The 24,255-nt window shown below is 41.2% G+C and overlaps 1 protein-coding gene across 2 annotated transcripts in view; it reads left to right on the forward strand.

Annotated features, from left to right (window-relative positions):
* Window positions 1–2,714: 2,714 nt before the first annotated feature.
* The window catches only part of pou6f2 (POU class 6 homeobox 2), a 72,492-nt gene continuing 50,951 nt past the window's right edge, over window positions 2,715–24,255 (forward strand). Inside the window, exons 1-3 of one of the 2 annotated variants that reach the window (XM_061064655.1) lie at window positions 2,715–2,792; window positions 5,730–5,917; window positions 21,981–22,078. In XM_061064655.1, the coding sequence (XP_060920638.1) occupies window positions 5,746–5,917; window positions 21,981–22,078 (270 nt within the window). In that variant the 5' untranslated portion in view covers window positions 2,715–2,792; window positions 5,730–5,745. Of the gene's footprint in view, window positions 2,793–5,558; window positions 5,918–21,980; window positions 22,079–24,255 lie in introns of those variants that run through there. The other variant, XM_061064654.1, reaches the window with a different exon arrangement.

Raw genomic sequence — 24,255 nt, forward strand, 5'->3', positions numbered from 1 at the left:
ATGAAGGCGTTCAAAACAGCAGCCCCCATAACCAACCACAACGATAAAATCCCTCCTGTAAACTTCAACTATACAAAAGTACATGTTTACTCTCAGTTAGACAATATCAAAATACTAGATTGCAAATAATTGTAGTGGTGTTGTTGTTGTTGGTATGTTCAGTGAAATACGGTGGTATACAAAACATGACAACTTACTTTCCATAGTGCCTCCTTCAGAAAGTTTTATAATTACTGATTATTATTATCTCTGCAGTTTTAATGTCACCTCAGGAACAAATTGAGATAGGTTTAAAGTCTACCTTTTCCCTTAAATAATATCCATACAGAGCAGTGGGATCAAAATCCTAATCTTAAAATGATCTGTTGAGCTATCTTGCTGTATCTTTTATAGACAGTAAATGAATTTGTTTTGTATATTTGCAGACATTCCTGGACTCTGTGGCCGGATGTATTCCTCAGATAGGAGTCAACTATCCTGGATCTCGACACACCGCATGCTGACAGCTGCTTCCCAGAGTCCAGATGAATGCCAAAGGTATGATTTGCCTCTTCTTTATTGAGATTGTCTCACACCCCCATCTCGCCTCATCCATCCTCCGGAGAATCCTAATGCACCGATACCGAGGGGGAATAATTTTTTTTTTCTTTACAATCTACTTAGCAATGATTTATTGATTGCGGCTTCCACCCTCACAGAGAATTACCGATCCTTTTTGGGAAATCAGATTTTCACACCTTTCATGAGTGTGTATGTGGCGCAGGTCTCCCGAGACAGTGCGAGGGGAAACTGACTTTGAGGAGCAGCCGTGTGTGAATCTCTGTGGTGTCACTCTTCTGCTGCCAACCGTATACCCAACGGATGGGCCTGTGATTCTCTGCTGCTCTCTCTATAGTTTTGCATTATTTAGAGGTTGATAAATACAGTGTCCGAGCTGGATTTCAATATGTTTCCATTCCCTTTCAAACCCCTTAAAAACACACACTCCCATGGTAAGCATGCAGGAGCCCCTCTGAGGTATAAGCAGTTCTTAGGAGAAAGAAAAAAAAAAGCAAAAAATAATAAAAACAACCCCTGCCCTCATGGGAGGAGTCAGATTAGTGCGCTGAAAGCTTTGATGCTCCAGAATGTCAGCTCCGTGGATCGATCCAGCAAAAAACACACACACACCTGACCAATCAGAGGCGTCTATGTGTTGTGGACCTGCTGGGCACCGTGGTTTACAAGCTTCAAAGAGCTCCTTTTAATACACTGCTTTGATAGCCCTCAGCCTCCACTGACCCGCCGACCAGCACTGGGGAGCATTTTAGCTTTAGTGGAGACGGATAACGGCTGATCATATTAATGAGTGCGTAAAAAAAAAAATAATAATAATCACCTCAAATGTTGACTACTTAAACCACTGGGATGCATAAACAGGAGGATTTAAATTTAGATAAAGACAACTTAACCGTGGTAATTTTATAGATAAAACAAGATATTATACTGAATTGTTTTAAGCAATAGTAGATCTGTGCATGCACAAAGATGCTTTGGAATGTCACTGAACTACTAAAGTACCCGAGTACACCATGAGAGAGGAACAGTTTGGTTAATGACCCTAAGGGGGAGACAAATCATCATCTACCACCCTGCATTACACAAAGAGGGTCTTTGAATATTTGCCCAACTGAGAGGAGCTGAACACAGAAGGACGATTTATTTCAAACTGTTGCTTTGAAGTTTGTGTTCTAGTCAGCCTTTGTCTGATAAAAGATGTGTGTATTTAAATAGTCTTTGGTTTAAAGACAATAAAAAAACACATTATATTTTTGAAAGCAGAGTCTTCTGTAGTGTTATAACAGAAGTACATAATGTAGTTAATTCAGCGTGCAGTCTTGCATGTTTTTACTGTTTTTATTGAACTCCCTCCCCGGGCTGTTCATAAGTTTCTTATCTAGTATTTATGGCTGTAGCTGTTATTATTCTAATCTGTTAATCAATCAATCAATTCACTTGTCTAAACTCAGTAATATCCCAAAGCCTTACAGGATGTATTTATCTACTCATCAGCTTTTTACCTAAAAGACATTCAGTCAACTAACATGTGACCTTTTGAATAGCTGAGTCTGGTACTAGAATAAACACTCTGGTACCTGACATTGTTTGCTGTTTTTGCTCGAACTAATACTTCAGGGGTTAAAATAGTTATACAATTAAGTGGCTGAATGGTGTAGCCCAGTGGTTAGTTCACACGGCCCATGTACGGAGGCTGTAGTCCCCCAAGCGGGCAGCCCGGGTTCAATTCTGACCTGTGGCTCCTCTCCTGAATGCCATACCTCTTTCTCCTGCTCTCTGACTCTATCCACTATCCTATCTCCAAAAAATTAAAGGCATAAGTAGCCCAAAAACAAATGTTTCTGTCAGTCAAATGATGTACTGTTTAAGTAATTGTTTCAGATCTACAGGTATGTCTGTTTTCTGAACCCTACATCCCAACTTGACCAAGATTATTTGTCCGTTTTGATATCATACGAGTAATATCTAAGGAAGCTAAACTGGTTTAGTTACACTCACTGCAGTCTCTAAGTATTGACTCAACAGCTCCTGCTCTCGGTCGTCGTTCACCCCTGTCTCCTTATTGGTTCAAATAAAAGAGATCATTGTGAATAAGATAGAAACAAATAAAACATGACGACTGGTTGATGAATTGATATTTATTTTGTTTAATAACCAGAGGAGCCTGGAGTGTTGGAGCTGAGTGTACCAGTCCCCCGCTGAAACCCCATCTCCCCCACACTGGGACAGCACTGGTAAGACCACCAGCTATTAGCATGGATATCTGATGACTCTCTGCTAACCGCTGATTATTTGGCCACTGGGGGTGTTTGGTGAGTGTGGGGCAGAGGCGAGGGGGGCTGAGTGCTTTTTCTTGTTTCGGCAACCTGTTCCTGAGCTGTGGCGAGACTGAGTGAGCAGAGAAGAAATAAGACAAACCATCTCCCTCATGTCTACGCACACACACACACACACACACACACACAAACACACAAACACACGCACGATCACACTCTCATTCTGTCTTTAACCAGAGGTCTGAGGGTCACTCTAAAAAATGAAGCTAATCCGTTACACACACCCACTGCTTAGAATCAGTAATGTAATTTCTTATGTTAATTTTTCAAATATCCCTTTTTATTAGGGATTCTTACAATACGATTATAGTTATCCCATTATGAGTAATTGCATTACTCCCTGAGCTTAAATGAATAAACACGCCCAATTTGGCGGCAGGATTGCAAGCAGGCGAAGCTGGCTGTTTTGAAATGAAGTAATTAACAGCTGCGTGAGATGCTGAGAGATGAGTTGCCCCCTTATCCCGGAGCCTCAGAGGCCAGGGGAAGATTAGAGCTCTGATCTCATTCCCAGCACTTGTTTGGAGTCTGTCAGGAAGAGAAATGCCAGCATTAGAGAGGTACCGCCACACTCCTGATATGATGAAATAAGGAGAAAAGGGGAAAGGGAAAAAGATGGAGGGATGGACAGAAAGGCCCCTGCCCTTCTCTGAAGTGTCAGTAGCTTGTTTATTCTATTTTTCATCATAGCTGCTGGGGCAAAGATTCCCATTTTTCCTTTTATTTTTTTTTCCCCCCACCTCGAAACAAAAACCACTGCTCTCATTTTTTATAAGGTCTTGCAAACTCTCATGCCCCAGTGAAAATTACATTGTGAAACGGTAGAAATTTCCAGTGCTGCCTGTGCTCTGCCCTGTCCCTCCGAGCTTTCAAACAGTCAACAGACTGTGAAGAATAAATAATAAAAAACTATTGATTATTTTGATGACTGCAAGATTCAATTAGGTATTAATTTTGCCCTCCAGTGGACCTATCAAGCAACTCAAAGGAGAGGGGCTGGGGTGTCTGGGGGGGGGCCCAAATGCATGCAGAGTGCGGCCAAGCTCAGACAGAGGGGAAAATGTGTTTACCTCGGCGGGCAGAGAGGTGCATTGATGCGCAGTGTCCCGCATTTAAGTGCTCCACAAATGAAGCGCTGATGACTAGTGACATTGTTACCAGGGATATGAGTATTGACCAGCCGGCTCACACTTTTAACGACAGCTTAAACTATTCCTATTGATTAACATTTTCATAGATTATCATGTGTCATATCAAAGAGGGCTGACTCCCGTGATGAGCACATTAAAAAGGCCCCTCCAGGCAGGAACTCATCGACCACCCTGATAGAAAGTGGGTGGGTGGGTGGGTGGGTGGGGAGTTGATGGGTGTAGGGGTGAGACGAGGCTCATCCAACCTTTTTTTTTTTGCTTTTCTGTCCCTATATGCACCGCTCACCTGTCCTTTGCTCAGATATATTTAGGTTGGACTTGATTCATAAATAAGAAAAAAGGGCCCGAGTCCTGCTGCTCTGTGTCTGCGTCTCAGAGCCTGAGGTGGGGTGAACACTGTCTGAGGAGCTCTCCAGTCAGAAGACACAAGGGGGAAGAGACAGAGGGACTGAAGGAGGGAGGGAGTGTGTGAGGGAGGGAGGGAGGGAGAGAGAGGAGGAGGAGGAGGAGGAGGAGGAGGTGACATCTCTCCAGTACCCGTCTAAGGAAGCAACCTCAGGCTTGAACCTGCGGTGGCCACTCAGATACACAAAGGTTGTGCAGGCTGCTTCTGGTTCAGCAGAAAGCATGTGCTAGCTGGTGGTGGCATGTTTTAGCTGTTCTTTAGACTCACTTCAACATTCGGACTTTCTGAAACAATATTTTTTTTTACTATTTCCTTCCGGAGCTTTTTTTTTTTTGTTTTTTTTGTTTTTTTAGGTAAGAGAACATTTCCCACCGCTTTTTAGAAACTTGAATTATTGCGTTCTTAAAAGTGAACAAGTATCCTAGTTAGTCTCAGATCTTCAGGCCTAAATTTAAGCATTTTAACCTTTGATTTAACCTTTATTAAGATCTCTTAAACATGTTTATTTATTTTTTTTGTATATTTAAATATTGTCTTCAATTTATTACATTTATTCTCTTCCAACACGTTCAGACAGATAATACTCCGACCATGTCACGGAGATGATGTCCATTATTGTGCTTAAGTGCTGACAAAAAAAATGAAAATAATTGGGAGGAAAATTTGGGAACATCAGCGACTTCACCTGTCATTTAAATCAGGCCTTAACTTCATGTTGCCTCACACTCTGCTGCATAATGTCACCGTTGATCTCATTTTGTGTCCCTAAATATGTGTAAATTGATGTAATCACTGGTGTGTATTTTTCCATCCCATCTTTGGATGTTAGAATGATATTTATTTCATGTTTTTATCAGTGCACAGCCCATGGAGCTCTTTGTAGGCTGCTGTCAGCTTAGTGTTTGCTGAAGATGAGGCACATGTCAGGTAGTAATGAGCCCTTGGAGATGGATGTATCACCGTTTTAGGACTGCAGGGTATAATGGTAAAGCCACGCGATCCGTAACAGTTCTTCACCAGGCAGCAGCCGGCAGTATCAACGGGGAAGCACCAGACTCAGATAAAAGAGAGAGCTGGAGAGGGAGGGAGCAGGAGAGAGAGAGAGAGAGAGAGAGAGAGAGTGTGTGATGAGAGAGCAATAGAAAGGAGAAGCTGGGTAGAGAGAGTGAGTAGAGACATAGAGAAGGAGCCGGTGAGGCTGAGACGCCGAAGCACATCTAACCACGGGTGTTTTTCTCTTTTATTTTCCTCCTCCCTGATTCCCACCTGGGCTCCCAGCTCCCTCCAGGATCCGATGATTACAGGGCAGCTGAGCAAGCCGCTGCTCTCCCTGCGCAGCGACATGAGCGTGGCAGAACTCCGGGCGGACGACAAAGCGGCCAGCCCAGACAGCGATCTGAACGACGAGCCCCTGCTCCTGTCCTCTGAGGCCACGGACAGAGACGGCACCCCCAACAAGCTGTACGGTAAGTCGGCTAAATCCTCCCGTTTGTCCCCGTCGCTCGGTAACGCTGCTGGCTGAGGGCTGTTTCAGGTGAACATAGAGGGGCTTTCAGTGCTGGGACAGGTGACAGCAGTGCAAACTAAGTTTTAAGTGCAAAGAGAAAGTCGATGTTCGGCTCCTTTTTAAGCTTCAGCGTCTGCAAAGAAAATAGTTTGAATGTCATATTTTCAGATATTTCTCGAAACGTCTGCCCTCAGGTTATTTTTCAAAAAGCAGTTAATTCCTGTAGTCAGGCGTTATAACTTTAAAGTTCATAAACTGCAGTAAAGAAATGTTTCAGCACACTGTTAGTTTTCTCTCTCTCTCTCTCTCTTATATTTAAAAAAAAAGCAATAGAGGATCATTTTGATGTTGTGTATTTTATGATGCAGGATGCAGGTCCGATGACTCTCCTTTATCTGAAAAGTATTTCAAAGTTTCTCTAACACTTTAAAAATAATGAAGTATATTTTCTTCTTTCCCGTCTTTTTAAACCCTGCTGCTGCTTGAAATCTACTTTCCCATAATTCAATTGGACAAAACATTCTTGTTCTGATAGGAGCTGAGTTAAGGTGAAGGGGTTACCATGACGATAAATGATAACTTCAAATATTAGAGTCTAAAAACTTCTACTGCTTCATGTTAATTTATTATTATTATTATTTTAATTATCATCAGCTCAACATGATTCTTTCCACATAATTAAGAAGCCTTTTTATTTTTATTTGATTTATTTTTTATTTTTGGTTAATTAAATGATCTTTTAATCTGTCTCCATCACCGGTTGCTAACGCTGCGTCTCCGTCAGCGTGCCTTGTTAATTTAGCAGTCATTATTAATTAAGTTTACACCTGACTATTTTGGCTTTTTCCCAGAATTGGTGTGTTTTTGTTTTTTTATTTGTTGGCTCTGTTTCAGTCATGTGGGATCATTTAATCACTGTGCCTCATTATGAACCAATGAGCATCCTTCTATTAATTAACATTTTAATAGCTTATTATTTAAAAAATAATTTCTCCTGATGAGAAAGGCTGTGAAGTTATTTTCCCCCCTCATGTTGCTTTTATCAGGTTTTTAAAGTTGTTTTAATCAAAATATTTACAAACAGAATTTCATGAGAGCCCACTTAAAGCAGCTCTGACGGATTTCTCCCCATGGAGAGAGAAACACAAACAGAACACATGAACACACACGACCAGTCAAAAGTTTGGACACACACAATAAAAGAATTATCAATAATACAGAATAATGTATTATTATAATAAATCTACTGTAAGCTGTGTGTAGGGCACACCTACTGATAGAAGGGCTTTTATTTACTTTGACTATTTTCCACATTTTAGAATAATTATAGATATTAAAACAACAAAATAAAACCTTTCATTTTTGTTTTGGAAAGAAATGTAGGCATCAACTTCACTATTTCTATTTCTATAAGAAACACATGTCAAACATTTAAGCATAAGCCTTTAGATGTAAATGTCTTTAAGGTAATAACATTTCAGGTGTGTCCAAACATTTCAACTGTATAAATAAATACTTCACACTTATCTTTAGTATCAGTGAAAGGTCTCCAACTTTCCAAAGTAGATTCTTCATTCAATCTATTTTTCTGTATTTCAGTAGATGAATTTAGGAAGAGAGAATTGAATGACCCCTTTTAAGAGCTGAATGAGAAACTCATCTCCATCATTTACTCTTTTTTTATGACTGCATGAAAGTGACAGGAATAAGTGTTCCTCTTTTACATTTTTGATACAGCGTCTGATATCCCCTCTGCTCCTTTATCTGCTTCAGTGTTTGAAATGTTAACTTGTGTTTTTATGCCTCAGTGTGTGTTTGGTTAGGACACGTGTGCATGTAATTGTTATTAATTAATGCTTCAGTGCACAAAGCATTTTTGAATGTGTGGAAAATCTGTATGAGTGTGGCGGTGTGTGAGTGTGTGTGTGGTTCTGCTGGGATGTTGCAGTGTGTATTGTGCAGTTCTTGTTCTGTATACGGAGCTGAGCAAAACATTGTGAACAAAATAAAATAAGTATTTTGCAAAGGGTTGGCCATATATTTATGTAAGATTGAATCAGAGAGAGAGTTCAGATGTGTTTGAGCGCCTTATTTCTTAATAAGCTGAGGCTACAGTCTGCTTTTAAACACACAAACACACACACACACACACACACACACACACACACACACACACACACACACACACACACACACACTCTGAGTGCTGCACGATTTCAGTCCGATGTGTTGCAATTTGGTTTAATAAGCATCAAGTCTTTCTTCATGCCTGACCAGTCTTCATCTGACTGCGCTCGTGCTCCTCACTTGCTTTGCTTTTTGTCTCATAGACGCACACTTTGCAGTTGATTTTCGCTCGAGCTATTTTAATTGTATTAAACTGATGCACCTCTCTCAATGAGACAGCTTTTGAACATGTTGCTAATTTCTGGAACCAAAGGATTTTTTTGTCTCTATTTTGTGAAGGTGTTTGCTTTCCGTGTGCTGCATGCGGTCGGTTGAAGCTGCTCCGCTGTAACTTGTGAATTTTGGAGAGGATGGTTTCTCTCCGCCCGGTGGCAGAGCCCTGGGCTGTGCCAACGGCAGGCTCCGGTTTGGGTACCGCTGCCCACATGACCTGACAGAGAGAGCGGCGGGGAGTGACGAGGAGTTGTGGTACAGTCGTGTCTTTCTGCTGGAGGAGATAGGAAGGAAGGAGGAATAAGAGAGAGTGAGGAAGGGGGGGGGGGGTGAAGAAGAGAGACTCAGCATCTTTCTGTGTATTTCCTTAAATGCTCCCTGACACTAAAGAAAAAGTGTTCTGAAAGTTACCGGTCATTCACATTTTCTCACTCAGTCAGTAATAAGGATGTGACTCGTCCTGATGCAGAGAGCGTTCGTTGTTTAGTTGAAGTTTGAAAGAGAAATTTGCAAAATACAGTCGAGTTTAACCAGGTCCACGTGTTTTAAAATAATACAATCTCTATTATGTTAGTGATCTAAAGCACCAACATCCTTGGAGATTCCCCCTATTGTTTCTTAGAAAAGCTAAGCCCCCTCCCCAGGACCCTCAAGAAAAAAAGGAATATGTTGCTTTAAAAAGTGCACATACATTTAAATAGTTTTCATTGATACTTTAATTGATCAGAAGATGCATACACACCTATCCTTACCAAAAGACCTGTGTATAAATAACATGATTTATATATCGTGTACAAATTTAATTTTTGACTAAATTAGAGCAGACAGTCTCGTCCCTCCTCTGAGATCTCAGGCGCCCCCCCTAGGGGGATCCGGACCCCAGGTTGGGAATCAATGACCTCTAGTATCACACAGCACAGAATTTTTTTTAAAGAACTGCAGATCTTCAGTCTTATTTAAAACAAAGCAGCCCTCTGTGATCCATTCATAGTCAAATTCATAGATTGGTTCAACATGATTATGAGTGATTTAAAATTCAGTACCCAGATGTTTCCAAAGTATTTGTACAATTTAGACAATGTGCAGGAATTGCTTGCAATCGTTATTTTTTTTTTTACTATCAAAATTTTGAATGATTATATTGCGACATCTCATCTTTAAAGCCTCTCTTAAACCTTTTTCACTGAATACATGTGGCCATAAAAGCTTAAACTGGTTGAGATTTTGTGTGAATCTCATTTTCACCTAATGAAGGTAACGCCTCTTCAGATATTTGGATCTATTGATTAGAAGAAAACTTGTATTTTTGGTCTTTTATTTGGCTATTTTAGGACTTTATGTTTTTATTAGAGCCTCATTTGCTTGTTGGTTTGTGCTGAACTCTCATGGCTGCACAAGTTTGTGATTCTTTTAACTCTGTTATCGTAATGCATGCCACTAATACAAAAAGCAGCCCTGAATTGATCTTATTTTTAAGGCCTTACATTATTGAACTTTGTTTTCATTTTGGGATCGTGAACTCTGCAGGAGCACGATCTTAAGAATCGTCTCTTTCACCAAAGTTGTGGTGATGATTACAGCGACATTAGAAAACTTTGCATTCCTCTGTTTTGTGAGAGAAGAAAGATTTTTAAAAAACTTTTGTTATTTTATCATAATCTCGTCCCAATTATATGACGAGTTCAACAGAATTTAAATCATGTTGAAACTTACTTTTCCCCCTACAAGTCAATTTGCAGAAAAACTACCTGAAGTGTCAACAGATGAAAACTCATCTTGAGTGCAGAAGAAACTAAAGACTCTTAAGTTTAGAATAGTTTCATTGAATGCACACACACACACACACACACACACACATACACACCCAGTTGATAGAATATACAGCTCGCTGATTTGAGCATTTCCCAATTCATAATTGAGAAGTTGTGATTTGAGCTCGTTAGGCGTCGTCTGTTAAAGAGGCCCAGAGCTAGTGATTGAAAAAGGAGCTATGAGGAAGATCTCTTACGAGCTTCAAAGTGTCCTCCATATATAACCCTGTACATGATGCTCCGGCGGTGACAGTAGTTCCATATTTAGACTACATTCAACAGTTTTCAGTTTTAATTGCTGCATCATTTGTGCCGCAACAGTTCTGTTTATGTTACCAACTTTTCTTGCTCACAGACTCGATGCATGACTTTAAGTGCTGATATACGGCGAGTGTGAGTGTGTGCTAGTATGTGAAGGAGAAGTCAGGGGGAGACAATGACAGTAGCGGTCATGTTTGTCTACAGTAAATTGTCCACCTTCTACTCCCACCACATGCTTACCTCGGTGGTGAAAGGTTCTCCTCCTAAAAGCTCGCCTGTGCAAATAGTCTTCCACTTCAGCTAACAGGGGCTACGAGGCACCACAAACATCCTGCCGCCTTGTATTTATTCCAAGTAGAAGTGGACATTAGGTGGGAAAGCTGTGGTTAGTAGGGCAAGCAATTTTTTCTTAAAGGACGAGATGGTGTTGGATGCGTACAGTTTCTGTCTTCTCTTCTCAAGCAAATCTCCCCCTTTCAAACATCAACAGACAAGATAATAAGACACTCAGAGCACAATTCCGTATTATATTCAGCAACCAAAGGCTCATCTCTTGTCAGTTTGCATTTACTCTCCCAAGGATGTGACGCTTCTATCATCATGCTGTCAAAGGGAGCCAGGCTGGAACGACAGGAGCACTCATTTCACACACTTACTGTCTACATGAAATGGTCTGCACTTATACGGATTCTGGCAAAATGGTGGAACATTTTTCCCAAAGGTCACCTAGAGACCCCCCCTCCCCAAAAATGAATCTTTCATTGATTCCCGGTATTGGAGGTCATTCAGAACAAAAAGTCCAGGCCGATTGCAACCCTTTCTGTAATGCTGCACGTGGCTCTTTATGTATTTACAGGATTATCAGGCCTCACTTAGACTCAGACGGTATGCTTGATTAGTCATTAATTTTTTATCCAGGCATGCTCTAGTACCTCAGAGGACCAGCTATTTATTGTCGAGTACTTTGATGCAGGGCTGAAGTTTCATAAACTATATTTATTAAATGAACGAGTGTGCATCTTAAATGTTGTCTTCAGCAATTCAGTTTTTAAGATTTAAAATTCCATTTGGCTTCTAATCTAGTTTTCTCTCGAGATCCAGTTTCTTTCACTGAAAGCCAAGGACGTCCCTATGCATACTACATTTTGGTGATGGAGCGTCCCACTGGAGATAATTTAAGAAAAAGTGCACAGTAGTAAGTAGGAGTGGGAATCACCAGAGGCCCCACGATATGATACTTGACTCACGATACGATATTATTGCAATTTAACTTTTTTAACTGCGCATTATGTCCACAAAATTAAACTAAATAAAGAGCTGTTCACTCTCAGTCTCTTCATCTCACTGCAGTCTTTTTATTTCTACACACTGGGACTCAAAGCCCACAGACTGACCAACACTGTGATCAAAGTCAAACCCTGTAAGAGGCTGCATGCACCTCACAATCTGAACTGTTGGTGTTTCATTCTAATCAAACTTTAAGTTGAATTTTTAACAATGCAACTTCTTCAAAATGAATTGTGCAACCCTTTTAGCAATTACGAATTAAAAAGGCATATTTGCTTTTAATTTAATAAAAATATTGAAACCTGGCGCCCATGAGACGATATAATATCGCCACACAAAATATCTTGATACTATGATGTATGGATTTTCTCCCCTACCTCTAGTAGTTAAACAACTTCAAAAATCCCAACCAAACAAAAAAGTATAAAAAGTTTGGACCAACCTTTTAATTTCTCTTTTAAGTTTGATAACTTGACTTTTATTTTGTATGTTAACTTAATGCATACTTCGTAGAATTTTTTGAGAGTGGCTCTGGGAAAATTTGCTGGATTTCATGCAAAAGTCTTCTTAGCGTTTGCAAGTCAAACACACAAAGACGCACACACACACACACACACAAACAAACACACACACACACAGCCGCTGGAGGCATGAGTTCTTATTATTTTTGTGTAATCAGCTTAGTGAGCAGGATGCATGGTGGGATAGGCTGCTTGCTGATGCAAAGAGCCTCGTAATGTTGTATGCCGAGGTTAAGTAATAAAGTGGCGCAAACCCTGGCGCTGAATGGGCCGCGCTGGGTAAATAAGAGTGGATAAAGGAGAACAAGCCTCTCCCCAGGAGGTGGATCTCATTATGGGGATTTCAGCTGTCTGCGCACACTTGAAAACAAGCTTAATGCATGCCTATAAAGCAGGTGTAATACATTTGCTAATGTGCCCGCAGTGCCCACAGCTACAGCTACACAATCAGCGTGCAGCATGGAGGCCGGGGGAAGACGAGCACAAGGCTTGTTTTCCATGTACACAGCAGCAAAGGTCATCCTGTTTCATGAATGCCTGGTTATGCAGAAACGACTTTGAGCAACTTGAAAATAAGTGACAATGTAATTCTCCCTCCGATGTTTGTATATTTAAAGTCAAAGTATTCCCAAGAAAAAGCACATTAAAAGTTCTGTAGGCGGATGGCTGTGGAGAAAATAAATTGCATCTCAATATGCATTCATTGTGGTTACACCAGTTCTTTAAGTTGGGATATCATTTTAAGAAAAAAAAAAAGAAATTCTTATATGATATGTAGCATGCGCTCCATAACCAATATCAATAAGCCTTTCATGTCGAGCTAACAAAGAGGCGTCACATCTCCTGGCACCGACACGGTTGGTGTTGTTGAGATGTAATTGAAGCTGCAAGGGTCACATTTTCGGAATAGAAATTACAGACTTGTCTTTGACTTGTGTGGCGTGAACCAGAGATGCATCCTGCAAGCCCTTGTGTCCTTCACAAGCCTTTATTATTTATAACGCTCGCTCTTTGAGCAATGACCAGTACTAATGCATAACCTTCTGTCCTTCTGGCTGATTCGCTTCCTTTGAAACCAAAGATTGAGGCAGGAGAAGTGGGTGTATGGTGGATGAGGCAGGGGTGTGGGCAGGCTGAGGAGAGGAAAGAGAGCGGGGGGGGGGGGGGGGGTATAGGGCAGGGGAGATCCAGGCTATTGAGAAGTTATTATGTTTTTTCCCTTTATATCTGAGGATGTGGAATAACACTGTGATGATTCTTTTTCTCCAGAATAGAGTTATGTGCTTCAAAGCAATACTATTTCCTGATGTCCCTCCTTCCACTATTTGTCTGCTCCCAGAATAATGTTATGGGAGGGGTGGGGAGCTGTGGGTGGATGTCTTTTAGCTACATGATTATTTGCTTGTTTCCACCTTTACCCACTCCGTTCTGTAAATACTGCCGTGATGGGGGAATAGAGTAACAACTAATACGAGACTTTGTTCAGATAAACTCATTTCTACTCTCGCTCTCTCTCTCTCTCTTTTTTTTAGCTCAGGTTCAGTGCAGGTAAGATATCCTCTGTGCAGCTCGTATCACCTGATGTTATCCTACAGTGATTGAGCCGCAGCGCTGCTGTGATCCATTGTTGTTATACCTCTATGACAGAATGAGCGGGGGGGGGTTGGTGTTTGAGGGGCAAAGGGGTAGAAAGTGGGACATAGGCAGCATTAGTGCTTGATAGCCTGGGGGGCCTGGACTGATGTGTCAGGCATGACATGTGGGTGTCCAGTCCCCCCTCACACACACTGCACTGGACAGCCCTCACACCCCACTGGCTATTTCTAAATGTTCAGCAGTTGACTTGACGCAACGCAAGATGGACAAAACAAATCCAAAGAGATGGAGGTTAGTTCAAAAGGCGTTAATTAATTTTTTAATTTTTTCACAGCTTTTTAGTTACTCAAAGTGATCTTTTTTTTCAACAACAACTTGAAGATATTTGATTGAAATTTAATTTAAAACAAAATGCCACTGATAATGTAGCTCAATAAAACTTAAAATCTTTATTCCACCGTACAATTATTGCCAATTTTAATCTTTTTTTGTCTGATTAAAACTCAAATGTACATCTTTAAAAAAAAAAAATCAAAACTCATAAAAAATGCATAACCAGGCCTTCAATTAGAGATTATTTTCATTAATGTTTAATCTGTTAGTCCTGCTCAATCAGTCAAAAACAGATTGGGATCAATATTTTCTTCAGATTTCAAACCTGCAGACCAAAACCAAGAACTATTTACTTCCTCATTAACTGACTTAGAACAGAGGACATTAGCGATGGTTCTTAGTGCAGACGCTTAATGCATAAATGTTTTCTTTTGATCAACAGACTCATAATGTTTTCGACTTCTAAGAGCCGTGAGTATCTACACAAAGTTTATACAAAGACATATGAGAGGAGGGCCTTTATTCAGCGAAGGGGCTGCAGGCCGCCGGCGGTAGAATCCTATTTACAGCAAATATCATTTAAGTGATTCCAGAGGAGGAGCGACAGTGAAGCAAAGATCTCCTAAAAGGCTTACAGCGCTCGTAAGCTAGTCTTCATCTCAGCGTCCCGCCGTAAAAGGATGAAGAATCATTTGGATTGTTATTTTTCCTCTTTCAACCCTGAGCTAATCGGGTTGACTTTGCCTTTTTGGAATTAGGAGGACGCAGCAGAGCAGATGTGCTCACGTGCAAAGTGTCTCAAGTCCCCCCACCCCCCACCCCCACCCCTGTGAGGATGCAACACAAAAGCCCTCTACTCCCCTCCCTGCCTCCCACCTCCTCCTCCGTTCCTCTTCCCTTCTCCATCCTCCGCTCCCCATCACACCATCCCTCCTTCTTGACCTTTGAAACGGGCATTGCCTCTTCTCACCAATTTACCTCCCTCTGGTCCCTCTTGTGCTTGTGCTGCTTCCTGCTCCACTCCAGCATCGAGGGAGAGACAGGTAAGAGCGGGAGCCGAGCACTCTCATGTCAGAGAGCTGTTCGGTGAAGACCTGTGGCCACAAGTGAGCGCTTAAGTGTTGGAGCACGGGGTCCTTGCTGCTTTGAGCATTGTTTACATGCAGATTCTCCAACCATTCATCTGGAACTGGGGCCTGACTTCTTCAAACTGAAGTGTACCATTTTCTATTGTTTACATTTAACACCACCATCGCATCCATTATCGTTCTGCCCTTCATCTTTTGCTTCTTCCCCAGTCCTCTGAGTCCTCCCCCCCCCCCCTTCACGTGGCTTAACAATCACCTCAGAAAAAGTCACAGAACTGCTGAGGTGTAAAATCCTTTCTGTTCAGCACCACCTCCGATGTAATTCCTTAACTCCATAATTCCACTTTGCGCCCGAATAATAAATGAGATGGATTTTTTTCACCCCCCCCCCCCCCCCCCTCCCCTCCCCTGTAAGGTCTACGCCCTCGCGGGATGAGGAATCAGGCTGTAATGTCGAGGGGCCCGCAGAGATTGCCGTGGCCTCTCTCCCTCTTGCCCCGCGCTGGGCTCTTAATTAAGGAAATGACAGCTCTCCCAGCGGCAGCAGGAGCCGTAATGTGGCTAATAGTGTTACAGGCAGCCACTCAAAAGTCAGTCTCTGGTGATTCTCTATCCGCGGGAACGCTATCGAGCTATCCTTAGCAGCTTCTCCAGCCCAGCCTCTAAACAGAGTATTACTTCCCTGCCAGCCCAGAGGGAGCCATCTGACTAAGAGCACCTGGAGTTATTGGCAGCAGATTATGCCCTGTGTTATTGTTGAGGGCTTTGGTGGGAGTAATGAAACACTGAGCTAAATCACTGGCGATTTCGGCTCACTTGCATTCTACAAGGAGTTAAGTAAATCACTACAACAACAAAAAAAACCTCGCTGCATATTACAGGTTGCCTCCTTCCATACTGTCCGTCCCTTTGAGTGTGGCATTACTTTTGGACTTTATTCAAGTGGCTTTAGATAAAAATAAGAAATAAAAAAAAGGAATGAAACTGAAATGATCTGTCGCTCTGCATTTCTGTCCCTCTCAGCTTTCTCGGTAATTCCACATCAGCTTTCCGAGTGCTGTTAACAAAATCAATGGTCAAACAATCTAGGACAATTGGTCGCGTATTGATGGAATTAAACCTCGTGTATGATGTGGCTTATTGTTTATCCGTGCCCATCCTTTACGCTTCAACAGATCGCCGTCCCAAATTAAAAAAAGAGTTTGATGATTAAAATGCAGCACTCTGAATGTTTTTTTTAATTCTTTGCTGTAATTCCTCCGTAATGCAAAATTCAATTTATTCCAGTAATTAAGAATGTAATGACTTCTAATCTTCAGTCGTTCTTAATGTGTTTGCCTGTGAAATTATTTTTCCATAGATTAGATTTCAGTTTGCAAAATGATTGACAACATCTTAATAGCAAACACATGCACTCAGCCAGACATTTTCAAAAGCACCATTATAAAAATGGAGGTTGGCTGTTCATTCTGAATAGCCTGAATCGTTACTAGGCCTCTCTCTCTCTCTCGCACGTCTGACAACTTACATAATGCATTTCCACTAAAATAGCTTAAGTGTTAAAGCTTCTTTTTATGGGCAGAAATTGATTCATGAATGCGCCGAGGCAAAAGCTAACATGAACACAAAGCTTTCAATAACACCCATTTTATTCAGACCGTCAATGTATGAAGCGGTTGCATTAGACAAGGTGGCATGCTGATTGCTTTATGAAATCCAGGCTAATTGTTTTGTGGTGGAGTCCTTGGGGCACCCTGCATTAAGACAGGCTGCATAAAGTCAAATAAATATAGCTCTTTGCCCCCCAACCAAACAGCACACACACACACACACACACACACACACACACACACACACACACACACACACACACACACACACACACACACACACAGCTGCTGCCTCGTGTGTGTGTGGCTTTGAAAGTCGCTCTCCAGTGGCCACTTTGGGGATCAATAAGACAATTTATATAGTGGTGGATATTGGCCATATTTCCATGACATAAGTCACATCAAATTGCACTCTGTGCCCCGGTAATAAATCTGATCATTTCACTTGCATAAAAGATATTTTCACAAAAGATATCATTAAGTCCATGTCAGTATGAATGTGGGGTTATTAAGACTTAATTCCACCTGCTGTAATCATCCGCTTTATATCATGCAAGGCCATAAAAAAAAATCATACATACATTTTTCTTTTATTGGCTGAAGTGTTTTTTTTTTAGTCATTGATAATCCGAATACAGATGTAACATCATCTTAAAAGCAATTAAAGTATTTAGGAAATTCAAAGCAGCAATGGAGGCCTGAATGTTCTGGATGAATGTAAAGCTGAAGATGCATCGCCCGCTCTTTCATGCGTTTGGCCTCTTCTCTCCTCTCTCCTCACATCAATACATCCATTCAGCGCTTTTTTTTTTTTTTTTTCATCCATTGCAAAATCAGCGAATCGGAGGACTTTCTTTAACGTAAAGTTTCTCCTCTTTTTCTCTGGTTGAATTTAGTGTTAAGCTCCATCTGGAAATCCATTTGAGAATCATTCACATTGGTTAAGTACATTTGGTTTAAAGAGAAGCCGGACATGTACAAAGATTCAAGTAATAATAAAAAAAGAATTGAAGATTGACTCCCTGGATATTTCTCCTGTCAGCTATTTAATTTAGTTAAAGAAATTACAGAAATCCTTCAGGGGGAAGATGTGCATGTGTATTTATTTATTATCGATCTCTACCTCCGCGATAAATGTGTTAAAGTTACGGATATTTGCGAGGGGATGAAGCTTTCTAAGTTATTGTGAAGTGATGCAATGAAAGGCATCAAAGAATCATTACTCCGGGAGAGTCTCTGGCGCTCTGTTTATGAGCTGGAATACATTATTCACAACCAATACCTTAACTACAGTCACAAGGGCCGCAGCCTGTTGATGAGAATATGAATGAGTGAATGACGTCACTCACCCCTTCGTTCATTAGAGATGAATATCTTCATTTAGATTTAGCCATCGTTCTGATAATACTGGTGTAAAGGTTGTTCAGAGGGGATGGAATAGAACGTGACAGGACGTAATCACGATGCTGCGTCCACGATACAACTTATTTCTAAATAGTAATGATGTTTTTAAGGTTTGTTTTTGGGCTTTTTTGTGCCTTTATTTAGAAACAGGACAGTGGATAGAGTCAGAACTCAGAGAGGGGGGGAATGACATGCATGAAAGGAGCCACAGATCAGATTCGAATCCTGCCGCTCACTTGGAGGACTGTAGCCTCTGTACATGGGGAGCGTGCACTAACCACTAGGCTACCATTGCACCGAATTGCCCCATATTTTCTAGAGATGTTAAATTCAAATTTTTCTAATATTTCTTCATAAATTTAAGTAATACTTTAAAGATTTGAGGTTATATAATTTCTGAAAATTACTTGTTTTTTTTGTCTATTGTCTCATCGATTTGAATTGTTCCTTATTTTTTGTTTTTATTGTTTATTTTTAGGCTTTTTTATGCCTTTATTTAGAGATAGAGTCAGAACTCAAGGAGAGAGAGAGACGGGAATCACATGGGAAAGAAGAAGCCACAGGCCAGATTCAAACCCTGGTCGCCTGCTTGGAGGACTGTAGCCTCTGTACATAGGGTGCGCACACTAACCACTAGGCTACCGATGCGACAGAATTGTACCTCGTATTATTTTTAAATCCTTATTATCCTTTTTTTTCAGTAACACTGTTGGGCTTATTATTGATTTCACATCGTGGCTCCCACATTCAGAGACAGTCTTTGAGGTAGTCCAAAAGTTAGTTCTACTGCGACTAAAAATTGTAAGGTTTAAATACAATAACATGCAAAACGAGAATAAACTGCTAAGAGACGATACTTCTGAAGGAAGCAGGGGCAATGACAATAGAAATACCCAGCCTCATAATATCCCATCCCTAAAATAAAAGTCAAATGATGAAGATATTGTTCTTTATCTGTAGCTTCACTGGGACTCCAACACAAGTCTCTTCCTGTGTCCTCAGATTGATCTTAATTCCAGATACTGAGTGCACGGGGTGGGGCTGTGCACAGCGCGATCCATTATGGGTGAAATAATTGCTGAAAAGAGACTGGCCTGTCAAAATAAACGCTGCGTTGCGAGGCTGATAAGCTAGAGGATGTGGACCTATCGAGAAGCAGGGCGAGCCAGCCAGCCAGCCAGAGGTAGAAACCAGCAAGAAAAGCAGGCTTCCCCTTGGGCTTTCACATCAGCCATCAAGTGCTCGAGGTTGCTTGGGTCATGCCATTCACCAATTATTTGAATTTTATGTAAAGATGAAATGATTTTTGTTGGCGGAGGGGAGTAAAAAGTGTAATGCGTAAATATACTTGACAGGCAATGAGATCTTGCTGGCAAGACTTTTCAATAGTGCTTTTTTTTGTATGATGCTTTTAAGAAAGGAAGAGAGAGACTCACTGCATGCCATGTATGTTTAACAAGTCAAAGCCTATTCATCCTTTAAAGACACAATACATCATGGCTTTATTCTTCCCTCTAAAAGGTGCTATGTTCCTTTGAAGAAAATCAATCTGACAGAGGAAAGGTGATTACATTTTTCTTTTGAATTCATCGCCAACAATGTGTTGTCGTTGAAGGTTGTGTGGCCTTCAAACGCACACACTGTAAGTGCTTTGACTTCATTTACTAAATCGACCTTATTCGAGGGACGAGCTGTTGTACCAAATCCACAATACAGTAATATGTAATGTTTAATTCATGCTTTGTCAGAGTTTTTAGATCAAAGATTAAATAATAGTTCATCCGTCTTAACCCCCAGATTTTATTTTAGAATAAGAAAGTCGACCTTACTGGATTTGTAAGTCCAACACTATGACTACCAGAAGAGAGTGGCTCAATAAAGGCTTCTGTTCACAAGCTTCTTCTTTTTTTATAGACAAAGCACAGAATAACTTAATTCATCACATGTGCATTTTCTTCATAACTTTGAACAGAAAGTCCAAGGAACATAATGTCAGATAACTGACTGTGATCACACACTTCATGTCTCCTTAGCGGTACGAGGTGAAGGTAAGAGACGACTTTATGAGGAAGTTTCAAAAGAAAAATGGGCACGGGTCTTGAAAGGTGGATGAGGTGCAAACAGGTCGAGGTTAATGTTTTAAAAAGTAGCTGTGTGCATCAATAAAAGGCCAGACGTTTTCATTGGTACGGCAGAATGAGATGAATCAGTGTTGTAGTCAAGACCCCACTAACTGAGACCAAGACAAGACCGAGACATTAACGGATCGAGATCGAGACAAGACCAAGACCAAGGCAGTGTGAGACCAAGACCATAAAAATCGCTGAAATTCATCTTCTTGTGTGCAGCAGGCTCGTTACTCACTGGGAAAGTTGCAGCTGTAACCGGGAGATCCAAATCAAATTTTGAGTGAATTGAAGTTATTTGTTCTTTTAGAAAGAGGCGTTTTCCTTCTAATCTCAGTGATGACTTAGACAAGTAGCCCATCAGTGGTGGTGTTGATTTAAAATCCGGAGTAAAAATGCTTTGGATTCCGAAGTCTTGAGACAACACTCTGTATTGTCAGCCTGTCAATGAGGGGACAGAATAGTTTGACCACAACGTTGGTTTCTGCTGCACTGCTCTCTCACCTTCACAAACGTATTCAGAAGACTTTTTTAACTGTCGGTTGAGTTTTCCAACAAAAGAAATCAGTGTCAGGCTGTGTTTGTGTGTTGCACCTCATTTACAGGGTGTTTGTTCATTTTCTTTCATTTATTGTTTGTAGAGGGTGGACTAGAACAATCTCAAAATCGAAAATGAAATAGCATTTCCAATATGGTGACCACCATCATGTGGCTTCAAAATGACTCTTTAGAAACCGAAGGGTGACATCACAGAGACTACGTTCATGTTTTATACAGTCATGGTTTCTTCACATTAAGGTCTTCTCCAGTATGGTCACTTTCAGTGAAAGGCGTCTAGGGGACGTTTCCTTTTGTCTTGTTTTTTTATTCATTCATTTTAGGTGTTTGACTTAACAGGTCTCGGGTCAAACGTGAGGCCATTTTGCAATCTCAATATTTTCAGGGTCAAAGGGTGTGGGTCATAGCAGCCTTTCGGACCTTTTGTAGCGGCCTTCACTCGCTGCAGTGCTCGGAGATTCAGTGAGATGGGGATTGCTATGATACCCAATTGTCAGTGTCCTTTATTTTCCCTAGAGCTATCAGTGAGCTTATTATCATGTCCCTGTCTGCTTCACTCCACTCTGCCCTCGTACCAAACAGGTCTAATTGTGTCTCATAGCTGCAGGCTCAGAGCGGAGGGAGAAGGGGGGGGTGCGAGGTGGGTTTAGATGAGTGATACTCAGTGATGTAAATGGCTGAATAATATGGCCCCTGCGTTTGTGCTGGCGCTCTGTCTCTCAGCAGTAATCTAGGCCATCGGGGAACCGCTGGTATGCATCATCCACCATCAACGAGTCTCTCTGCTGGTTGGTAATTTATTCAGCGCTACAGCGGTTATTGATAAAGCACTTAAATACAAATTCCCCTCCTTTCCCCGCTGCCCTCCTCTGCGCCGAGCGACGTTCTGTGTTGTAATATCGCAACGTGGTCTGTGTTTTGTGTGTTTATCTACTCCTTTTGTCTGTGTTGATCTAAGGTTTGCTCCTTTTTTTTGTCTCTTTCTGTTCCTCCTTTCTACGCGGGCTTCTGCCTGTTGCTCTCCCAGGAGCTCGAGACGGTTCAGTCCAGTCCGACGCCAGCAGCAGTCCTTCAGAGCACGGCCAGCTGGGCCAGTCCCACCCAGGATACCCCATGGGTCCACAGGTGAGTCTGTTACAAACTTCATTCAGTATAAAAACACTGTTTTTAAATCAGTGACAATATGAAGAATTTGAGAAAGCTAATATTCTCATTGAGGCACTTAAGAAGTTTGCAGGAGCCCAACTGTCCCAATGTCCGTCATGAGGCCGACAGAAAACTGCCTTAACACTGCAAGTTAGCATGTGACATCATCCGGTCCACCTTCAAGCAGTTCAACAGAAATCTTAGATGTGAAATCAACAGAATGAATGCAACCTCGACTGCAAGTTGTATGTTTGTGGAGGATCCCGTTAATCAAAGATAAATAAAGTGTTCATGCCCTGTAAGTCTCAGACATGCAGTGGTCAGTTAGCTGTGTTTGCCCTTTGACTAAATATTCACTTTTTTATAGAAAGGTTAGGACAAAAAGTTATGAAAAAAAGACTCATGTCGGTAGATTATTTTGCATCTGGGTGTCCTCTTTTTTCTTGTGATGTTTCTCTAGATCCTTAACCTTTAAGTTTGCAAACATTGAGCTCTCCAAACAGGATGTGACGCAGTTTAAATCAGACACATAACGTACAGACTGACTAGAATCTAAAATGTATCTGACTGAGGTAAAGCTTTGGAGAAGAAAGGCGCTCAGGTAACCCCAGATGTAAGGATGCAATACTAACATCAAGTCCAGTAAGAAAGCATTTTGCACTAAGCTGTTCTGTGATTGGTTCATTTAAACAATCCTTTTGTTTGGGAATTAGCTGTCCCATGATCACTCCTGTGTTCTCCTTCTTAGAATCAGCCTGTTGCAGTTAACTAACTTTTTTGCCCCTACAAGTCTGTAGAAAGTGTATATGAAAACCAGTTCAAAACTAGAGCTTCTGCAGGGCTTCATGCTTTATTTCTTTACAAACTTGATTCCACTTAGCATAGTAGTCAGATGATTTAACTCTCAAAGAAAAAGGAAAACAATAATCAGGGCCACACCAATAAATCAAGTTACGTAATAACTAAACAATCTCATAAATGCACAAAATCATATATTTACACAACAAGTACTCACTCAAATAATGCATCTATCAGAGTCACAATAGAGTTGTCAGCACCCTGTCATGCAGCTCAGCAGTGTGAAGCAAACAAACGGAGTGAGCATGGCCTGCTGCAGACCTCTAAATTGCTCAGGTGTGGCCTGATTGGATCAAGTCAGACTAGGCTTAAAGGGGAAGTGGGATCTGCAACAAGTCACACTGTTTTGTTTTTGCCGGATGAGCTTCATACTGTTCCTGCGGGGGGGGGGGGGGGGGCTTTCTCTGCTCTGAGATTGTCAAAGTTAGATGTGTACATATTGACTAAAATCCAGAGAACACACGAACTGGAGAGTTCATAGAAAAGGTATTTTATTAAGGACTGTTTTATGTAGGCATATTCTGTTGGAGAGGTCAAATAAAAAAATGTTATCATACCAGGAAAGAATATTTTATCAATGGTCAAGATTCTGTAAAAGAAATTAAATTGATGTTAATTTTTGACAGCATTGTCACTTTTGTTGCGTGCCGGTCCTCTGGGAGCTCACTTTTCTAAGTTACAAATTTCGGGGACAAGCGGAAAGCAAAACCAAGCACGACAATATGTTACCAAAGGGATGTTGTATTTTTAACAAAGAATGGAATAAGATTAACCACATGAAATAATGAATTATCTAGATCTCATTTTATCATTCTCATGAAGCCTGTCGCTGTAGAAGTCCGCTTTCAGTTTAATTTCACATTTCTTTAAAAAGTAGAGGTCAAGTGTTCCTTTCCTGCATCAAACTGCGCTTGTTGTATCCACTGTTTGTTCGTCTATAGAAGAGAGGAGGTTTATTATTTCATCCAAATGCTCTCGTCTGTTAGAGTGACATCTCGTTTGAATGCAGAGTGAAATTGTCCACATTTATACGACTGCAGGAGTGGGGGGAAAAAAACACCTCAAATCCAGCTTAATGTGAAATCATAAAGCATTTTGTCCTCACACATCATCTTCACATGTAATTGAGTTGTGGCACTAATGAGCTGACAGTAACGGCCTTGTCAAAACAAGCGGGGGAGCAAAGAGGCCGAGCCTGCAGCCTCGTTAATAGCTCAATCAGGCATTGTCCTATCTGATTGGATTTATTGGCCTGGTGGCTCGGCGCTGTTTAATGAACATCTATCTCATTAGTGTTG

Source organism: Labrus mixtus, chromosome 19 (genome assembly GCF_963584025.1).
Source record: "Labrus mixtus chromosome 19, fLabMix1.1, whole genome shotgun sequence".
Lineage (NCBI taxonomy): Eukaryota > Metazoa > Chordata > Actinopteri > Labriformes > Labridae > Labrus > Labrus mixtus.